Source organism: Anser anser (genome assembly GCF_964211835.1).
Source record: "Anser anser genome assembly, chromosome: 11".
Lineage (NCBI taxonomy): Eukaryota > Metazoa > Chordata > Aves > Anseriformes > Anatidae > Anser > Anser anser.
The window spans coordinates 14,516,925-14,538,802 of record NC_139732.1 but is presented as its reverse complement, the minus strand read 5'-3'; the positions used below and the strand labels follow the sequence as shown (position 1 = coordinate 14,538,802).

Sequence of the window (21,878 nt, the reverse complement as noted above, 5' to 3'; positions counted from 1 at the left end):
TAGCTACAGTTGTCGTGTGAGGAAGCTTTCCTGTGTGTTTTTCTATTGAAGGATGTTACATTTGCAGAGCTAGATGAGCTCTGACAGTTACTTGGGATGGAGAAAGTGAAAGCTTTTGTTAGCACTTCTGTTCTTGTGGGTACAGAATGGTACAGCACCTGCTGTGTTACTGCAGCATAGTGCTTGCAAGCTGATCACACTGCTTTAGTTAACAGTCTAAATTCTTCTGTGAACTCCCTGTTGGTTTAAGCTAAATTGCAGTATTTTAATTGACTTAATGGAGGAGTAATTTAAGTAAGTGTCCTTAAAGCTTTTTGTACAGGCTGAATGCCACAGCATAAATTAATCTACTGAAGTTTTAAGAAAAACTTAAGTAAGAGGGGGAGGGAGTTACAATAATGAAATGTTTTTGCAAAACTGCATTTCTAGAGATGACTTGTGGCTTACCATGTCAGCGTTCAGAGGCGAGTCGGTTAGCTTAGGTTAAAAACTGCTACACTATAGTTCTAGAGAGTGCCTGAGCTCCGCGGGGGTGCCAGGCATGCCCTTGTCCCTCCGTGGCAGGTGGCCGAGAGCGCTGGGGGAGCTGCCCCGACACGAGCTTTGCCCCCCTCCCGGGGCTGCCCCGAGCGGCGGGAGCGGGTCTCGAACCCGCGGCTCCCCGCCCGGCCCCGCCCGAGCTGCGGCGCCCGCTGCCGCCCGTGGGGGCGGGCCGGGGCCCTCCCGCCGCCGGGGGGCGCTGCGGGGCCGGGCGGGCGGCGCTCTGGTGCGCGCCGGGCTCGCTGTGCGGAGTGCGGCCCGGCTGAGGAGAGCCGCGCCGAGCCCCGCCGCGCCGAGCCCCGCCGAGCCCGCCCGCCGCCGCCGTTCCCCCGCCGCCATGTCCGCGCCGGTGTCCGGCCCGCTGGGCCGCGAGCTGGCCGAGGCCGTGGCCCAGGCGCGGCTCTTGGTGGTGGGAGCCGGGGGCATCGGCTGCGAGCTGCTCAAGGACCTGGTGCTCACCGGCTTCGGCAACATCGACGTGGTGCGGGCCGGGGGGGTGGTGAGGGGCGGGGGGCGCGGGGCCGCCGTGTGGCGCGAGGGGCGTGAGGGGGGGCCGGGCCCCGCCGCATTCTCGGCGTGCGTTCGAACTGCCGCGGCCCGCCAACGCCGCCGGGGGCCGGGCCCGGCACAAAGGGCCGCGGCCTGCGGGCGCCCCCTTGCCCCCCGCGGGCAGCCCCCGGGCTGGGGCTCGGCTCTCCGCTCGGCTCTCCTCAGCGCGGCCCCTGCTGGTGCCGGGGGTAACGGCCTGGCGGCGGCGAGCGGCGCGGGGGGGGGCTGCGTTTTGGGGAGCCGGCCGTAAAGCTGTCAGCCCCGCGAACCCGCCGGGAGAGCCGCCCGCGGGCTGCTGCTGCTTTCGCTTTTGCTTCCCGATGGTAATCTGTGGGGGCAGGAAGGGCAGAACCGAGGGGATGGCAATGAAATGACCTGCTTTCCAGCCCCTTACTGCGTTCTTACGGTAACCCTGAAAAGCGTTTTCATACTTCGTGTTAAGAAGTCAAGGGAGGACAAACTGAGCACAAGCCTGTTTGGTCGAATACGTTTTTACTTTTCAGTGCTTTGCCATGAGCCGCTTCAGTGGCAGGTTGTAAGAAGTTTGTTTCTGCGTTAAGACTTGTTGAGCAGAGCTCATTAGAAACAGCTTTTCTCTAAAACTGTATCAGCAGGAGTCCGGTTACAGGTTTGCACTGCTATTCATATAACTCAGGTCTCGCCACCAAAATATTTTTTTAAAGATTTGTATGATGTGCTAAAGTGTAATTCCTCACTGTCCCTTTGATTTGAATCTGCCAGCGAGAGCCTATCAAATTTTAACGTTATATGAGTGAACTAAACTTACGAAGGAAAGCAGAAGCCTGCAATTCCTGCAGTTGTTTTTTTCCTCCTTACTTACCCACCTTACTGTGTCATTTGTGTGCTCCTGCAGTCCATTGAAATAGAGTTTAGTATCTCCTGATTTTCCAGTTAGTCATTAAGCATAAATCTCATTGGGGCATGCTTATTGTTTCCCTTATTTTAGTTTGATTTTTTTGGATTGTCTTTCAAGTCTGACTTGGTTGGATTCCATTAACTTAAGTATATGTTGGATCAGGGCCATCTTAATTTAAAAATATTACTGGCAGTGTTTTATGCAAGAGAGTAACGTTTTGATAACATGGAGTGGATGGGCAAAAGACAAGGTGAGAGCAAAAATAGAATCGTTGTGCAAAGAGGAATATTGATATCAGTAGAAGAAATTGTTTTTGTCAGCATTCGTGATATTGCTGGGAGTTTTGCTTGATTATTACAGACCAATAAACTCTAAAACTGTGAAAATGTTTTATTTTTTGTAGGTAAACTGAAAGTTTTTTTTAACAAAACATTAATACTAAAACAAATACAATTTTGAACACCAGAAACATGTAACTTTATTAAGTACGCTTTGTTGAAACGCAATATCCTTCTTCTCGTGAATCAAGAACATTAAGAATTAAATTAGTCAAAAGCCAAGTCTAAATTAAGAACACAATTATGTATTCCTCTGAACTTCTGAGGTATATTCCTTCTAACTTACAGAAATGGGAATTACAAAAGTGTAAAGTTGTTTTAATGCAAGAACTGTCAAATTCTGATCATTCTTAGCTAAATCATAGTTTTGGTTGTTGTCTGGTGGTCTCAAGTATTGTCTTGGAGAAGAACTTCCTTTGCTTTTTTGGTCTTGGCAGTACTGTTCAAGGTCAGTTTTCAGCTGTAGCTTAAGTCATTTGTTATCATCTCCAGTTAAAGCGCTAAATAAAGGCTTTCTGGGGAGTGGATGTTTTAACAGAATTATGCACTTAATCAGTTTCACTTCAAGTTCTCAGACTTCATGGCTTTGGACTGTGCAAGCATTCTGACTGTGCCTTACAAGAAAGGAAAGGTGGTAGAAGTGTGTTTTCAGGCAAATATTGTTTTAGTTAGGAGATGCAAGACCATAGCAGTTGGTGATGAGGATACTATAGGTAATAAACACCCTGTACCTCATAATGCATTTTTGAAAGAGTTTGTATTTTTGATGAGTTTATATGAATGAGTTTGCTCATTACCCGCAGGTTCTTTTGTGTATTTTTTAAAATAAAACTATTTGGCTATTGCAGCTTAGTACATTAATTTTTAATTCTTAAATTAAAAATACTTCCTTCAGACGACAGTAAGTTTAATCTTGGTACCTGGATCTTGCATGCAATGAGAAGTGTGTGCATACCTTTTCTCATTACTCGAGTTTGGTTCCTAAAATGAAAAGCTGATGAGAAGCCCCTCAGCAGGTCGTGCTTACACCTCCCGCTGCATGCTCTGGCTCTCTGTACGCCACAGAGCTGAAGGTGCCGCGGTGCTGAGGGTGTCGGCATTGCCAAGGGAGCTGGGGGAAACGCTGCTGAGGCTCAGGAGTTGTCTCCCTCCCCCCTGCTATTTAAAAATGTTAGGGGCATGAGAAGACTAGCGTGAGTATAAAGGAAAAATAGTGGCAACAAAGAAATGAATAAATCTTAATTCTTGTGGTGGGGAGCAAAGACATTTGCAATTAGGATGTTCACGTGAGTATATTAATGAATAGAAACATGGCTCTTAGGGGAATTAAGGTCATGGCATACTTTCAGGTTGTACTTCATGAATTGTGTATGTTTTTTAAACATCTTGATTGCATGACTGGATTTTTTTTTTTTTAAGTGAACTTCATAATTTTTTAATATGCACTTAAGCAGTGGGTTCTGGTGTCCAATCGTAAAAGCTTGCCCCGCGGTGTATGAATTAGATGACAGTGCAGCTCTCAGTTTACTCTTTCAGTTGCTCAAAGCCATGTTCAAACATAAAGGAGAAGTGCTAATTAGTGTGCTGGGTAGCCTTTCCTGGACCTTGGGGAAGCACGGTGCAGAGCTCTGTTCAGGGTGACTAGTCCCGTGTGGGGCCTGACCAAATCCCTCAGTATTTCCTGAGTGTGTACGCTGTGCTCCTGATGAATTCTCACTGCAGTCTTCATCCAACAGTAAACAGGAGAGTCAGTTATTGACTTTCTATTAAATATTCTGCCTACGTATCTCAAAATTTTATGTGCAGTATACTAAGGACTCTTTCTGAAGAAAGTTTGTTGTCATTAAGCTCTTAATTTTTGAGATGATTCCATTGTTAATAATTATTTAAAATGAATGGATTCCTGAAAATGAATAAGGGACCATTGTGCCTTTACAGTTGCTGTAGTGCAGATGTAATAACTGTATGCAGGTCTGAAAAAGACCCAATGCATAAACTTTACAGATCCTATCACATTTGCTTCAAAATCTATTATTAATTTTGTTCCTTTTATTTCTGTAAAAGTGAAATGGTTGCCTTTTCTGTGTTTATAGATTGATTTGGATACTATTGATGTCAGCAATCTCAACAGGCAGTTTTTGTTTCAAAAGAAACATGTTGGAAGATCGAAATCACAGGTGAGGAAAAAGTCAAGGCTCAAGTCTTACTTATTCAGTATTATTTTTATTGACATTGTTAGAAACGTCACAATTTTGTTTATGCTGTTAAGAGTAAGTGTTAGTTGGTTGCTCGTGGCTGTCTATAACATTGCATTTAAAAGTATTAAAATCTGTTAGGTAGTCAATTTACTCGATACTCAACAGGTATTGAGTCTCTTTAGAAAGATGTAAGAAATAATAAGTGTTGTTTTTGTTTTGTTTTGTTTTTATTTCTAGGTTGCCAAGGAAAGCGTGTTACAGTTTTCTCCAGAAGCTAATATTATAGCTTACCATGATAGCATCATGAAGTATGTTTGTTTTTTAAGCTCTAATTACGTCTTGATTTTCAAGTACTGTTATTTAAATGCTTTAGGATACTTTACAAAGCTTCTGCAATGAGAAGAAATAGCTGTAAATAAGAGGCTACCATGCACCTGAGTAGGAGGAGTGTGAATTTTGCATGAGTTTTCTTAAGCTCTGATATTTGTAGTTGTTTGCTTATATGTAATTTGCACATTATTAGCAACATTTACTACATAAATTTCTACACTGTAAGGATGCCCTAATGAGCAATAATTAGATGAAAACAAATGTGAATGTTGAGTCCATGATTTAAAAAAACAAGGTTCTTTGTATGTATATAGATAACCAAGTAATATTTATATCGCTCATATGATATTATTATGCCCTGAACTGTTAGAATCTAGTCTTTGTGTTCCATAACAGATTAGTAAAGTACAAGATCATGTAGGTTTTCAGTAGCCATATTTCCCACATTTAAATGCATATTTGTCCTTTTTTAAGGAAAAAAAAAGTCATGTTCTGTAATATTAAGGTTTCAGCTCTGATACTGCTGTTAGCCACTGAAGCGTTGGCTCATTGCATCCTTCTCCTGAAACTGTAAAACAATTAATCCTATTTCCTTGCTACTCTGTCATCTTTGCCACTGCCTTCTTTAAGTCAGAAAAATGCAGTGTCGGGGTACTAAAGTGTCAAGATTTTAAACTCTCTCATCTTGGCTCCTAAGGGTATGGAGGCACAATCAAAACCAATTGAATTATGATATAATTCAATTATATATAAAATATAACTATAATGAATTATTAACAGTCTGATGAGCTGTGGAAATTACAGTATGTTCATTTTACCCTCAGCTGATGGTGTTTAAGGTCAGTGATCAGAGCTCAGCCAATTTACTCATTAGGTCAGAGCAGCATAAACACTTTTTCCATTGTCTTCCTGTTCCATTGGTCATAGTAATAATAATTGGAAAAGTTTCCTTCCAGTGGCATGAAATTCATGCATTTACGCAGCTTTAAAATGGGCAGAAGACAAAGGGGGTAGTTAAAGGCTAGCAGTAAATTTATAGTACGTATAATTTATAGTGCTTTTTCCATATATGTAGTTTCTGTTGTGGTGTAATAACCAACAACTTTGATATGCCGTATTGTTTTTCTTTTCTGTAGCCCTGACTATAACGTAGAGTTCTTCCGCCAGTTTACGTTGGTTATGAATGCTCTGGATAACAGAGGTGAAGTTTTCACTATGATTTTATATTGGAGATAAGAATACTGTTGCTTGTTCCCAGGAACAGAACTTTAACGTGTTAAAGTGTACTTAACGTGTAACGTGTACTATAAGTACTTAAGCAATGTCAGTTAAATAACAAGCATCCTCTTAAGCCAGCTGTAGTTTGACTAATATTTTTGTTCTTCACTAGAAACTTGAAAGTATAGTAAGTGCTTTTACAGGTGCTTTGTAAGTAAACATTGGCTGCTGTGTCACTGCTTTATGGGAACTGATGTGCGTTGTGTATACATATATAACTTTGTTCAGTTGTTTGCTGTGTTTAATAGTGTCAATATATTTTGTTTTAATTGGAAAATTGGCTTTGTGAAAAAGGCGTAGTGCTCTTTATAGCAAAATAAGGCAGATTCAGGGTCAGTGTGTGCATAGGAGGCTAGTCTGTGTTTGGTGAAGTCAAACTTTTTTCTAATTATTCAAATTTTTCTTTACAACCTCTTGCTTTGCAGCTGCCCGCAACCATGTGAACAGGATGTGTCTGGCTGCTGATGTTCCTCTGATAGAGAGTGGCACTGCAGGCTACCTTGGACAAGTAACAGTTATTAAGAAGGTTAGGTTCTGTGTTACTCTTGTCACTAAGTTTAAATCATTGGCTATTTTAGACAACAGGGTGTTGGGCGTTCTGAGATAAAGTTACAGTTCATCTGATAATAGCATATACTATCAGTAGCCTTTGCAGCGTGACAAGTAAATATTTCACTTTTCACCAGGGAGTGACAGAATGTTATGAATGTCATCCTAAACCAACTCAGAAGACTTTTCCAGGCTGCACAATCCGAAATACGCCATCGGAACCTATCCATTGCATTGTGTGGGCCAAGTATTTGTTTAAGTAAGTTGTCTTTTTGTTATTTTTTTTAAATAGTTGCTGTGACTCACTCTCTTTCTGTAGGTTTCTAAACCTACAGATTAAGAAATAAAAAAGACACACTTCATTTGAAAATTAACGTGGATTATAGTGAAAATCTCCAGTTCTTTGGCTTTTTTTTTTTTTTATATATACAAATATAGCACATCAGTTAGTACTGAGCTGTTCTGATCTCACATAAAATCTGGCAGAAAAGTTTGTCAGAGCAGTGTAGCCTGAGGATGCTTTATCCTTGGCTTTTGTATGGAAGTTACATTTTTCAGCATAACAGTTGTATTAACAGAGAGAAAGGTTGCAGGGATCATGGAAATAGATGAACTATTGAATGAGTCAAATAGATGTTTTACTGTATTAATTTTTATATTGGACTTCTTGTATTGTCAGTGTTCAGTCTGCATGTGACAAATTACAACAATTGAAAAAGCAATGTATGAAGTGGCAGTGTGATAGCAAGAATTCTAAAGTGGATATATGTCAGATAACAAATATTTGAGTCGTTAAACAGACATGATGAAAATCTAGTGTCTTATTGTTGTTTTATATTATAATATAGCCAGTTGTTTGGAGAAGAGGATGCTGATCAAGAAGTCTCTCCTGACAGAGCTGATCCTGAAGCTGCCTGTAAGTGTGATATAAACTGGTAACTTACCCTGTTACTAAAATGTTTTATGTCACAGATTGACTTGCTGCTGTCCATTTCGTAAAGTTACATTTCAACCCCACATTCTTCTAGGAGGATTCCACTTACAGTGCCCATGGACAATATGAATTTTGGTTGTGTTTACGGCACAGATATTTGTGTACACCATGCATACTTTAGTTTCCTCATACTACCATTTATTAAAAGTTTGAAGCAGGCTCAAGGTGTTTTTTTTTTTTAGTTAACTCAATGCACTGTGTATACCAGAGGTCTTTGTGTGGCCAGTGTGCAAAAAAAAGCCTTCTCTGAATGCCAGTGTTTTAGTAGTCAGCAGTCAGAACTGTAGCCCTTGTGGGCAGCCTAAAACATTAATGAAGTGATTACTTCAGCTGTCGTCAAAACCTTTTAATACAATCTAAGATAGGTCACTGTCGTGCACTAGCTCTCTTCAGAGACAGTGTGGGTAGAGCAGCTGTGAGGAGCACAGTCATTACGCTTGGTAATCATGAAATGCCAGTTAATACATCCAGGTGTGTGATAAATGATTTAGATGAATACGCTTATATATATTCAGAGATTCCTGTTCCCGCTGGAGCAAGCTGTCTTCTCCATGTGCACACAGAAGTGAAAAGTGAATTTGATGTGAAAATTAGGTATTACTGATCTTCACAGAGCAGCATTTTTTTCGGTATATTTGGATTTGATGGAGTAATTCCTTCCCTGCAGCTGGGAGGCTTGCCTTCTGAACCAAGGACTGAAAACTGAGTGATATTTGTAGTCACTCTGCATTCTCCACTCCTAGCTGAGGGATTGCCAAATTGGGAAACAGAGAGATCATGTTTGAACTCCTCTAGCTTGAAACACTTCCACATTTATCTGCATAGGAATTATGCCCATTGTGAGTGATGTTTTTGTAGCTATTCTTTATTTTTGCATGGACAGTAACTGTAGTTACTGTAAAGTTGAATAAACATCTTTGCGGCTTCTCCTTTTGGATCCTTTTGAGTGGTGGACTTGGGAGAGGGAGCTCAGATCTGCCTGGGATTCTTCAGATTTTCTGTTTATCGGATAGCATTCACCTAACAGGTTGTTCCTACATGAAGTCCTGAATGAATAGCTAACTCTTAAGATAGTGACATATAAACTCACTTTAATCAACAACTGCTGGAATACTTGAAGGTAGCAGACGTAATGCTGCTTACTTGAAGAAGGATATCAGGGCAATTAGAGGAAGGGTTAAGCTGTAGTGAGCATATTAGCGAGAGGCTTCGTATCTGTAGCGAGCAAATTGTCAGTTGCTATAATGCTGATTACAAACATAGAATCATTTAGGTTGGAAGAGACCTCTAAGATCATCAAGTACAACCGTTAACCTAGCCTGGAAAGCTGCATCAGTTGTGGTGGGTACAAAGCTGAGAGAGGCTGGGGCCTTCTGCCAGGAGGATACCATCACTCCCTGGTCAAACTGGCAAAGCTTGGGAGGCATTGGCAAACCTGTGGACAAGTGTATCTGGTTTACTCTATTTTGAATCTGCAGGGGGCACTCTTTTATGAGGAACCTAAAGGAGCGTAGATGTTATGGGCAAAAAAGGATGAGATCCTGAAGTGGATAAACTACGTAAATGGTACAGATAAGTCTTGATTAGAGGAATCTCTCAGACTGGGGATAGAACCAGTGCTGTTCAGCGTACACGATAAAGTAAACTCACTCAGAATAATAAAGATGATGGCTAAACATTAAAAGTAGCAGACAGCTTCACAATACAGAACGACTAGGCAATGAAATACTAAGTAGTTTTTGGTGCAGATTAATATGAAGTGATGTACTGGAGAAGGGCAGAACATTCACAAATTTACATATAAAATTATGGTCTCTGAGTTGATTTCCTCATTCAGTCAAGATTTTAATAGTTGTCTGAAAACATCAGCCTGCTGCTTAATAGTAATCAAAATAGCAATTGCTGGATGTGACTGGGAAAGAAACAGACTGAATAGCATCTGCATGGATGGAATTTTTCTGTATAGGGCTGGCCAGAGGTAGGAACTGATGCTGTCTTCAAGCTCTAACCAGATTAAGACTTCTCAGCCAGTAACAGAGACTGCTAAAAGAGGATGGTTAGAGATTTATGAAATCACAAAATAATGTGGAGAAAATTAAGAGGAAACAATATTCATTTTTTCCACCAATGAAGAATTAAGTGGCAATAAGTGAGGCTAGTGGACTGTAGTTGTAGAAACAAACAGGAGCAGTTGCACTATGTCTAATCTAGCTCTTATTGGGAACAGTAAAGCCATTTTATAGACCCTGAATAATTTTGGTTATTGACTAAGGGAAATGTTTGGATGTGGTTTTCTTTTTTCTTTCTTCCTTTTTTTTTTTTTAAAATAATTTATTTTGATAATACTTCATTAATAGGGGAGCCAGCAGAAGCAGAAGCCAGAGCACGAGCATCCAATGAAGATGGTGAGATTAAACGTGTTTCAACTAAGGAGTGGGCTAAATCAACTGGATACGATCCAGTTAAGCTTTTTACTAAGGTATTTTTTTTACCCCCAATAAATGTCTTTATTTGAAGTGTATGAGGTGCTTTAAAGTCAAGTCAAAACCCAGTTTGAACACATAATACTAGCCATCGGTCATACAACTATGCTATGACTTCCACCAATTTTGCTGTTGTGTTGGTCTTGTTGTTTTATGGCATTCCATCTGTGTCTGTATGGACAACTTCAACAGCTTGTCCATATTGTATGGGGGAAAAAATCATTCAAATTACTTTTAATGTGAGAAGGTAAACTGTTGAATTCTGTAGGCGTTTTAGTAGGCATAAACAGAACCAGTTTGAGGACCAGAAAGCAATCATTCATGCTATGTATATAATCAGAGGCTGGTATAACAAAATACAAACTGTTCTAGGAGTTTTCTTTCTAAATAGTTTCTAAAAGGGATAATTAGCGGAAACTAGTATAGAATGTCATGTTGATAGGTAGTAATAATTTTCCTTGGAAAATAAGTTGGCATGTAGGTAAGAGTATCTTGGGGAGAGTATGTGAATTGCTGTAGAGATGGCTTCAGTAGGCACATGGAGCCACTGTTTGGACTGCTGTTTCTTTATTTTACGCCCCCCCTCCCTGAATTAATGAGAACTGTCTGTTTTCTGCAGTAAATGTTAGGAGACAGGGAATAATAAGTTTTTCAAATCTGTGTTGTTTCTTTTTCCTGTGGGGTTGAAAATATAAAATATATGATTTTATATATTCGGTTAAATATTTTCAAGGAGAAAAGCAAAAACTGAAATCTAATGCTGATTTTTCAGTGTCAAAGGAGGTATAAAAATAAAATACCTTTTTTTACCTCTTACATTTTATTTTTTTAACGTTTTCTAGCTTTTCAAAGATGACATTAGATATTTGCTGACCATGGATAAGCTGTGGAGGAAAAGAAAGCCTCCAGTGCCTCTGGACTGGGCTGAAGTACAAAATCAAGGTAATTGTTCCTCCTCATGGTGTCTATTTGTAAGTCACACCTCCTGTTTCTTAATGCATCACGGTGACATACATTTTCTCCCTGTCACAGTTGAGTACTGATACTTAACATATTGCTTCTGTATGACTCCTGGAGATTTTTAGTTTTTCACAATATAGAATATATTTTTTTTCTAAAAACTGTTTTGGAATTATTTCAGATACTTGGTATCAGTCATAGAAAATTTGCATTTCACAAAATTAAATACCAGAGACCTTATCTCTCATGCACTGATGAATTTATCTCTAAAAGTTGATTTCTGGTGAAAATTTACATTTGCTATAACTTGTGCACATCTATTGATATGGTATAATATAGCTATTAGTTACAGTAGAAAATGTGGATTTTTTTTAAAATCTTGGCGCAACTGTAGTTTAAGAACACTGTTCTTCACTTAGAAAATAATTATTTTTTCTGAATTAGCAAATCATTAGCTCTTTGGGAGAACTTCAGTGGAATTTCTAAATATTCCTCATCTTACTATTTTTTTTTCCTTTTCTTGAAGAGAAAAACATATCTGACCAACAAAATGAGTCCTCCTCGGTTTTGAAAGATCAGCAGGTTCTCGATGTCAAGAGTTATGCACACTTATTTTCAAAGAGTGTTGAAACCCTGAGACTTCACCTGGCTGAGAAAGGCGATGGAGCAGAGCTTATATGGGATAAGGTTAGTTTACCAAATTTGTAAGAAACAGTTATATTCTACATACATACAACAAATATTGGACTACCTAAGTTTTACTCAAGAATAGTTCTACTAAGAACAAAAATGGCTGACACATCACTGAAAGTACTTTCCATAAATAAACTCCATAAGTAAGCGTATACATACTTTATATGTTTTATATTCCATTGAGTGTCAGGATTAAGTATTGTGATGTAAAATAACAATTCACGAACTTTAAAAAGCACACAAACTCAGTTGTAGTTGCAATATTTTCATTTTGACAATATTTTAATAATGCCAGTTCGTTTTTCCTTTGCTCTAGCTACCTCTAAAACTTGCTCTGACATAGTCGTTTGTTGCTAGAGTTCTGCTGAGTTGGAAGTCATTAGTGCTGAGTAAGTGTGCAGTGTATTACAAGTTTTGCTGGAGAAAAACGAAGCAAATCAAGTCTCCCTTAGTACCAGAGACCGTGATCTTCCTGTAGTCAGTTGTCACTGGCATAAGGAAAAAGCAGTGTGTAAATACAGGGTGTTGACAAAATAGTAAAATGATATTACAACAGTTATTAAAAACAAAACAAAACAAAAAAACACTTTCTTAAAAAAGTTTTTGAAACTAAGCATAAAGCCTTGTAAGGTTTTGTATCTAGACATTATTTTGAACATACAAGGCATTTTATCAATAATAATACACTAAATTAATAATAATATACTAAACTACAATACTAAATACAATTTTTAAATGCGTGTTTAAAGTATTACTGCTCTGTCTAAACATACCATTTGAAAGAGGAAGTACATAAACTTTGAACTGGAATATTGTATGGACCTTTTAAAAAAAATATCTGTTTTTAAGGTAGTAATTTTTTGTACCATGTGTTGCAAACTTTTCCCAGTGTGTAATTTGATTTTTAAATACTTTTTATGTTAACTTCTTGTCAGGATGACCCTTCTGCAATGGATTTTGTCACTTCTGCTGCCAACCTCAGGATGCATGTTTTCAGTATGAATATGAAGAGCAAATTTGATATTAAGTGTAAGAATAAAATATAACATTGTTTTTCTTTAAATAATAATCTCAATTTGTAGTTTTCATTTGCTGTTAAAAATCTGCATACTCTTGCTTATTTTGCAGCAATGGCAGGAAATATTATCCCAGCTATAGCTACTACTAATGCAGTAATAGCTGGTCTGATAGTGCTGGAGGGTTTGAAGATTTTATCAGGAAAAATAGATCAGTGTAGAACGGTAAGTGGGAATATGATACTTTTACTTTCTTATTACTCATTATTTATTCAAGTTATGTTTAACCTGCTTTTACTAGTGTGTAGTTTGACTGTCACTCGTTGCTACTTAAGTACATTCTGAATGTGCTAGGAACCTTCAGCTATGATAGAAAGAAAAGTAGAAGTCTCAAGGATCATTAAGTTCCTTCTGATTTCATGAAAATTGGCTGCTTGATAGGAGAGACAACCAGACTGACATCACTTGAAACATGTCTGTCTGATGTTACAGATCTGTTTGGCAGTAGGTGGTCAGTCAGCACAAGTGTAATTGTGGACTAGCTGTAATACTCACTTTCTCCTGTTCACCGGGCGTGTCAAAGAGGATTAGAGAACAGGACAACCTATGAGACTAAGAGAACAAATCCATAAGAAAACAGGTTTTATGAGTGCTGTTACTTACAGAATAACTTGTTTCATTCTTGTCTGTCTTCAAGATTTTCCTGAACAAGCAGCCAAATCCCAAAAAGAAGCTATTGGTTCCTTGTGCTTTGGATCCACCAAATCCTAACTGTTATGTATGTGCAAGTAAGCCAGAAGTGACTGTGAAACTTAATGTACACAAAGTTACTGTGTTAACACTCCAGGACAAGGTAAAACTTTAAATCTTAGCTACAGCTTTTGTTTTGATACTTATGTTGTACAGTATTGAAATTAGGTTTTTGTTCCATATATGTTGACTGAATGTTACCTGTTAACATTTGCTCTGCTCTGCATTTCTCTCAGCTACAAGAAAAGCTAGATTAGCCAGTATGCTTCTTGTTTATATGTGTTCGTATATGTGAAAGAATGTTTGTATTTTGTATTTTTTTGGTCTTTTAAAGCCTACTCATAACTAACAGCGAAAAAAATATATTTAAGGTGAATAGTTCAGTAGCTACGTTACAGTAACAACTGATTTGTAATTGTCATTTTATGAGATAAGTATTTAAAAAAAAGTTTCAGCCTATCATCTGACCCTGCAAAGGTGAGACCGCAGATGTCATAGACATTCTTTTTGTGACTAGATCTTAAGGTTTCAGACAGCAAAAATATGATAATTTTTTTTAATGGGAATGAAAAAATAAAGTATCAGCTTTAGCAGATGCCTGAACATGGGTCAAGATAGGAAAATCAGCATAATTCAAGGTTATTTATTTAATAAGTATTATAAAGTCAGATATAGATTAAATAATTGTATTCATCCTTTCAGATAGTGAAAGAAAAATTTGCTATGGTAGCACCAGATGTACAAATAGATGATGGAAAAGGAACTATCCTTATCTCTTCGGAAGAAGGAGAAACAGAAGGTATGCGTATTGACGCTTTTTAGATATGAGTAGTGCTCATTTCTTAACGTGAAAGAAAATCTTTATATAAATAGCTCTATACACCACAGTATTTCACTGTTTTTCTAGCAAATAACCACAGAAAATTATCAGACTTTGGAATTCGAAATGGCACTCGACTACAAGCAGATGATTTCCTCCAGGATTATACACTGTTAATCAACGTGCTTCACAGGTAAGGAGTCTGAAAAAAATATTTTTGTGTATATATGTAGAAAGGTTCCATAGGGAATTTCCAATTAAGAATTTTAAATTAGCAAATACAGTTAAAAGATCAGGTTGCTAAAATGTAGTGGTTAAAGAGGAATTTTTTAATGAATCGATAGTTATTTTATTACAATAGTAATTGCTAAGAGTTTATCCGAATAATGCGGTCATTAGGCAACATCAAAATACAGTGCAAAGCTAGATTTACTTGTGGGGTAGCTAACAAGTGAGATACTGCTGTTGAAAAACAAACAACCTGCTGGAGTGGTAGATCATCTGCCAGACTACCTGTGTTCAGGTATGGCAATGCAAAGAGAAGTCAATAATTGGTGTATTTATTTAACTTTATAAGTAATATCAATGTTATATACAGGAAATTAACACCTTGCAATTTCAGTGAGCATAGAAATGTGAAATTGGGGAAGAAAAGTAAGCTTAGGTAATATTTTTTTTTCCTAAGCATTTGAAGGCATGACACTGGGTGGAATAGTGTTTGTGAATAGACAAAGCACAAATTATAAAGGGCTGAACACCTTTTCCTTTTTTAAAAAACGCATTTTTCTTTTTCCTAATTGCAGGGTGCTCTAGTAATTTGAATGACATATTTTGTTTGTGAAAAAAGACATGTTTTTATTTTCACCTGGTTGTTTATAAAGCATATGGATTTTTCTGCAGCGAAGACCTAGAAAAAGACGTAGAATTTGAAGTTGTTGGTGACACCCCTGAAAATGTTGGCCCTAAACCATCAGAACCAACATCTAAGAACATTACCAATGGTAGTGATGATGGAGCGCAACCCTCAACATCAACAGGTAAGTCACAATAAACAATCTTAAATAAAATAATATTTCAGTAGAACGGTTTAATTAAAATACTTCACTTTTATGACTAACTTGACTAACATGAAAAGAAAGACATAAGTTGCCTCTGTGTATACGTATAATAGTAAATGGTAAAAAAAAAAAAAAAAAGATTGCAAAGATTGTTACAAAGATTTTTGGTACATACACCTTGAAATGATACTATTTAACTTGCAGGTACCTGGGGGGTGGTCAGCTTAATTACACTATTTGCATAGTGATTTAAATAGTCACTTTAAAAAGTTAGACCCATTCTATGTGATGGTCACCCTATTGCTTGACAGAAAAGAATCAACCAAATTCGTTGCTTTCTCCGTACAGAGTAAAAGTTACTTTGTGGATGTCTTTGATCATGTTTTATTTTGTTATTTTAAGAAGACACCTTTATTAATCTGCTTACAAAACAAATGTTTTTTGCCTCTTGAGCAAGAGATGGCAAAAAGACAAATAAACATACAAAAACAGTAGGCTATTTGCTACCCAGGAGGAAGTACCATCATTTTCTTAATATAGGCTGTTCTTTTGAATATACCCAAAATAGCTTAACTCAAATACAGGATATTTAAGCGGTGAAAGCTAATGTACTGGAAACATGGTACTGTTTTATTGTTGTGACAGATAAAGTTAAATATCTGTAATTCTGTCTTGAGTTTTTGGATGATGTTCATTTGCTTGTCATATGGTCCTATTTAAGATACATATAGAAGTATGTAGTCATTTCCACTTGCCTCTTACTTGTTTCAGGAGAGATTAAATGTGCTTACTGTGTTTTTAAGGGTTCTTTTCTCAAGGACTCCTGCAGGTAGCATGCAACTCTTCTATTCTGTACATGCAAAAAAAAGATGTGCTAATGCATTAGCGTTAGCTGATGTAAGAATTCCCCAAAAATATGGGAATACTTCAGAGTTACTGCAATGTTTTCCATACCTCTAATGAAAAGGAAATGACCATGTGAAAAGCGTGTTTTAGACTGTTTTCAGAGAAATTGAAAATATTATTGCAATTAAATAAGAAAGTATGGATAAAGAATGCTTGAAGATATATTTGTTGTCTTAGAGGTATCTTGTATGCAGTTTGGTTTGAGGGTAGATGATCCTTACAGTACCCATTGGAATTAAAAACATGTATTTTGCAGCTCCAGATCAAGATGATTTGTTGATTATCGATTCTGAAGATGAAGGCCATTCAAGCAATGTTGATGATATGGAAGATAAAAGCCGCAAGAGAAAACTAGAAGACAAAGAGTGCATCAGTACAAAGAGAGTGCGTATGGAGCAGACAGAGGAGCAAGATGAAATTATAGCGTTAGACTGAACATGCAAATGCCCCTTGACAAAATGATTGAGATAATGTAATGCAGTAACAGCATATTATTTTGGGATGTGAAAAATGTCCAGAACTAGACTAATTCTAAGGCTTTCGTTCCAAGGGAATACCAAACCACTGGCTTGAATAATTTGTCGTCTGTTTCTCTTGATGATAAAGCTGTCATCTCAATAGACTCTTTTAGAAGTTTTTCCATATTGAATTCCATATATTAAATGTAGTAGAAACATAGTTTATAAATACTTGCAGATAAGTATTTGCTTAAACAGTCATGAAAAAACCATGTTATTTTTGTGTAAATACCTTTTAGGTATAATTCAATAGGACAAAAATTGTACTCCGTTTTAGTAGAGGGTCATCATTCGATGCCCAGATTTAAGTAACTAAATTTTTTATTTTTGCTTGAAGAAAGGTATTTTTAGTCCAGTCCTAAACATCTTTCACATCCTGAACAAGGAGAAAATTCACTAAAACAAATTAGTGCCATGTTTTAACAGTGTTCTTAAACTTCAACTGGCACTATGTACATTACTGTAAAACTGTTAATTTACTCCAATTTTTCAGCTCGTACTGCCTGGTATGTCAATGTAAGAAGCAAATTTTTTGTGTATTGTTACAGTTTCAGGTTATTTATATTTGATGTTTTGTAAACTCAGATACTACTACTATACTGTACATCTGATGGACCAAATAAATGACATCTGAAATACTTGCTATATTTGCTTGCACAGTCCGAGTTTATGCTGATTTATGGGATTTTACAATGTATAGCCTTCAAAATTACTGTACTATTTTCATTTTTCTAAACATAACCTAGTAGTACAGAACTTAAGCTTCACTTGTTTGAGGTGAAAGGGGAATTTTTTTAATAAAACTTTTGTGAATGTTTTTTTTCTTGGACAATCAATTATTGGCCTCTTCAGTTGGAACATTTGCACCACCACACACATGCTTTCAGCACCTCATGCCTTCAAAAAGAGAAAAGCACTGGTCTTTTGAATGTTACATTTTGTGCTTAGGGCAAAAGTGTAATGTTTAGGAACAGTATCTCAAAGCCTACTGCATTTATTTAATTACTTTGGTAGCTCTCAATACTATCAGTGTTGATTCTTAGAATGCATTAATCTGTCATTTCTGTCACTGCACTGAAATTACGTTTCAACTTTGTGTTAATGAACAGGAACTGCTTCCATTCATAATTAAGTAGTCAGTGATAGCCTCACAGAGTCGAGAAATTAAGCAGACAAGATTTATTCTGGTGCAGTTTGCAAACTGGACAAATTTTAAACAATGTTAATCATATAGAAAGAGAATGTAAAAAACAAAACCAGCACCTTTTCTAAGTTTTGGTTCCTGCATCTGATTCCATCTAGTAAAAGGCCAGGTTTTCATCAGTGTTAGATTGTCAATGTGATACAAAACTATGACTCTATAATACAATTAATGTTTTATCTCTTTTTTTAGGTAGTAATAGTCGTATGCAATGGCTTGTTTGGAGACACAATACTCTACTATGAAACTAAATCTTTTTGAGTTAGTTGCTTCTTGGCCAGCATCAGTGAAGACTGAGAGGTAAAGATGTAAATAAGAGGAGTTAGAGAAACAATTTTCAACATTGTAATGGGAAGATTTTATAGTTCTCACTGTAAACAAAGCATTAGAATTTAATGTCTGATGACATTTTACAATAATTAAGGCTGACATTTTCACTTTAAGCTCTACTAAAAATAAAAAAAATGGTTTATTAAATAAGTTGTCAGATGACTTGTTATGTGTGTAGTAGGATGAGATTCTCATTATGACACGGCAAAGCTCTATCTAAGCTACTGGCACGTATAATATGTCTAAGAATGTGATCTCATCTCACTACCCGAGAAATTTCCTTGCTTCCACAGATCTGTATACAGTACTTTAGCTTTCAAACTCTTTTTGATTAATTTAACAGCAAAAGCTGTAATACTGGTAACTATCACATTAGTTTGACTCGAGTTTGACTCGACTTAGAAGTTGAGTGTTATATGATCTGAAATGAAGCAGATTTCTACAATAACGTATGAGACCAACAGATGTGGGGTTGAAAAAGAGAAAGGTGTGAGGAGTTTTATTCAGTCTCACTGGCTTGTATTCCTTAAGTTACTAGTGTTACAGCATAATTTGACAATATTCAGATAATTAAAGTATTTGGGATGCTTGTATATTGGATGGGGGGTACCATTGCAGGACAGTGGTTAGGTTAAATTTTGGAGAACCACAGAGAATTTTAAAATAGGCATCATCATTTGGCTTGCAGCATGAAAGGTAGTATAGAATTTAGCTATATAAGCAATTACATGTTGATATGTTTAAGATATGTGATTGTACTGCTTTTGTCTGGGTAGTATGTAGTTATGTGGAAAAAAAATAGAGATGTTCATGCTTTCCTGGCCTATAGACCCTGGTAGCTGGCAAGCAGATTGATGTGCCATTTCAGGTTGTGACCTTTACAACAAAGACCTCTTGCTAGCCATTTATTAGATCCCAGAAGATAAGATAGGCCTGCATTGAGTTAGTATATACGACTAATATTGTATGCTTCAAGCTTTATCTCCACTGTCCCAAAGCTCTAAGTTTGAATTAGAAAACTAAACACACACTGAATTAAGGAAAATAAATCCCCCACCCTGTTCTGTTTCTTTCCCTTTAAATAGAGATGTTTTATTTATTCTCTTTGCAGCTGTAAGGACAAGTCCTCCATTGTGTGCATCTAAAATATTGAACTTAGAAGAAAGCAGAAATTAGGATGAAAGTAATACAACAAATCTTAAACAAGTCAGTCATCTATTTGCTGCTTGCCTGAGATTATTTCTGAGTTAGCATCTTAAAAAGATTACAGAGAGTACATACCTACAGGTAAAGAGATTGGGAGGAGGCAACTTAACGATGTGATCTGGAGGCCCTGATTCTTCTATAAGGGAGGTATGGGATCAAGTAAATAAATGTTCTCCTAGATATAGCCTGATAATTGTTTATATTAGCAGTAGGAAATTACTGTTTTAGATACCTGTCATTATCTCTCTCATCAGCATACAGCTTCATTCACATGAGAAAGATGAGAAATTTTCAGTATGATTTCCTAAAGAAAAGAAACTTAAGGAATTCCCCCACCAGTCCTCTCCAACAAAATATGAAGCTACTTGCAAACGGTAAGCAACTACATCAGTGATCTCAAAGCTACCGCAATTGTACAAGTAAGTGGCTCTTGACATAGAGACCCACAAAAGTGCTTCTGTGGTAACACTTAGCCTTTAGGTGCAGCACTTACACCTGCTGTATTTTGTCCATCTAAGTAGTGATTGGAGTTAGCAGGAGTGTGCTGGGAAGAAAGAGGGCAGCTGAGATACCTAACTAGAAGCCTGGGAAGCTGCCAGGAGTATTATCAAGGGGACAGGGAGAAGGCTGTATGTAGGTGGACCTGGAAGAGAATTAAAGGTGTTGTAGAGGAGTGCCAGAGATAGAAGAACACTTACAAGTCTGTTGAGGAATGTAGGCAAATATGATGGGAAGAACCTGAAGGTAGTGCGTGTAATGGCTTAGGGCTCGGGTAAGTTCTGGAGACTGTTGCAGAGGTTGAGCTCTACAGGCCAAAGGGGGGTGACAGTACTGCAATATTATTGGGGATTTGGAGAAAAGGTTACAAGCTGGAGAATGCAAAGAATGCAGAATACAGACCTGTATGAGACCAGCCATCATTAGTTCCATTGGTTATGGAACAGCCCCTTACTTCTTGCAAATATGTTTATTATTTTCAGTTAACAAGTGTTACAGCTATCATTCTGTACTGTCTTATACAGAAAATACCATGCACAGTAAATGTAATTGGTATTCTCAACAAACATACATCCCCTTTCTTCTCACCATAGCTGGAGTGCCTTGTATTGTCAGGTCAGGAGGTCAATGCTCATAGCCTTCTGTGTTTCTTGGCGTGGTATAAAAAGGCACATACAGTTAGTCTGGTATTTTTCGCCAGCACAGAACAGAGGGACACGTATAGCAGTCTGCCCTTCGTGCAGTGTTTCTGTTTCTTTACTAAATGCGTTAATGCAGTCTGGTTTTGTTTTGTGGGTTTTTTTTTTTTCCCCTGGATAATGGTTTGCAATATTGTCGTCAGGACTTTGTTTTTAGCACAAAATAAATTTTAGGTCTGTGAAGTCTCTGTTTTTCATATTTTCAAGTCTGAAACAAGAATCTACATAACTAAGAACTCCTTAAACATATTAAGTGCGTGCACTGTTAACTGTACTGGCCAACTAAATTATGTATTTATGCATATGTAATAGCTGCTATTAAGCTAATAGATTGTGTTTGAATATACAGTGATTGTGTCTTCTGATTGCAAGGGAAGTATGACTAAGGCTGTGTGCAGTCTCCCAGCTATGAGCGAATAAGCTGCTGTGGCCAGGAATGCCAAAAGCAGAAATAAGTAAGAGAAGTGGAAGATGAAGCTATAAAAGAAATAAGATACATAAATGGTGTATTAGTCTTAAGTGCTTAGACATATGTTGTCTGTCTAACATAGCATGTTCACAAAGTGGCTGTTGTGACTGGAATTTTACAGGGTCTGTCCCAAGTCATATTTGTGCAGCATGGTGAATAGCTGCATTTGCAATGAATACGAAGAATGTAAAAAATGTTAAATAGTGTTTTATTGCAGATTTAGAATGAGAAATGACCCGTAAGCCTGCAGAGTAGTGTTAGTGAAAAATATTTTAAATAGTTGTGTCTAGCAGTCAAAGGTAGCCATTCAAATACACTGTGTTCTGCCTACCAGAAGATGGTGCCCTAAAACACATTCAGTAATTCCAGTTTTCAAAAACTGTGATCTGCGAATGAGTATTTAAAAAAAAAAGAAAAAGTTAAGGTACAGTGACAGTCCTAAAAATAAAACAATGGAGTCTTTTTGATGTTCTCATTCATATCCTGACATAGCGTATTAATAGTTGCCTGGGCTACTGCTTCTAGTCAGGTGGCTAGTCTAGCTTTAAATTATTTTGGAGAGCCTGAATAACCTTAATTAACATTATTTGCAATCAATTCACCCAAATATTAATGTACA

The 21,878-nt window shown here is 37.5% G+C and overlaps 1 protein-coding gene across 2 annotated transcripts; it reads left to right on the top strand.

The window, feature by feature from the left end:
* Positions 1-733: 733 nt before the first annotated feature.
* UBA2 (ubiquitin like modifier activating enzyme 2) lies at positions 734-17,693 on the top strand. Of its 2 annotated transcripts, none has more exons than XM_083794701.1 (17): positions 734-1,021; positions 4,398-4,481; positions 4,740-4,810; positions 5,969-6,033; positions 6,536-6,636; positions 6,797-6,918; positions 7,508-7,575; positions 10,011-10,132; positions 10,979-11,078; positions 11,623-11,783; positions 12,725-12,818; positions 12,918-13,030; positions 13,503-13,658; positions 14,258-14,354; positions 14,463-14,568; positions 15,276-15,412; positions 16,596-17,693. In XM_083794701.1, exons 1-17 carry the CDS (start codon positions 878-880, stop codon positions 16,772-16,774), a joined length of 1,920 nt encoding a protein of 639 aa, XP_083650827.1. In that variant the 5' UTR covers positions 734-877; the 3' UTR covers positions 16,775-17,693. The 2 variants fall into 2 exon arrangements, with proteins under 2 accessions (XP_083650827.1, XP_083650828.1); XM_083794702.1 differs by lacking the exon at positions 734-1,021 and adding an exon at positions 1,213-1,495.
* The last annotated feature ends 4,185 nt before the right edge of the window (positions 17,694-21,878 follow it).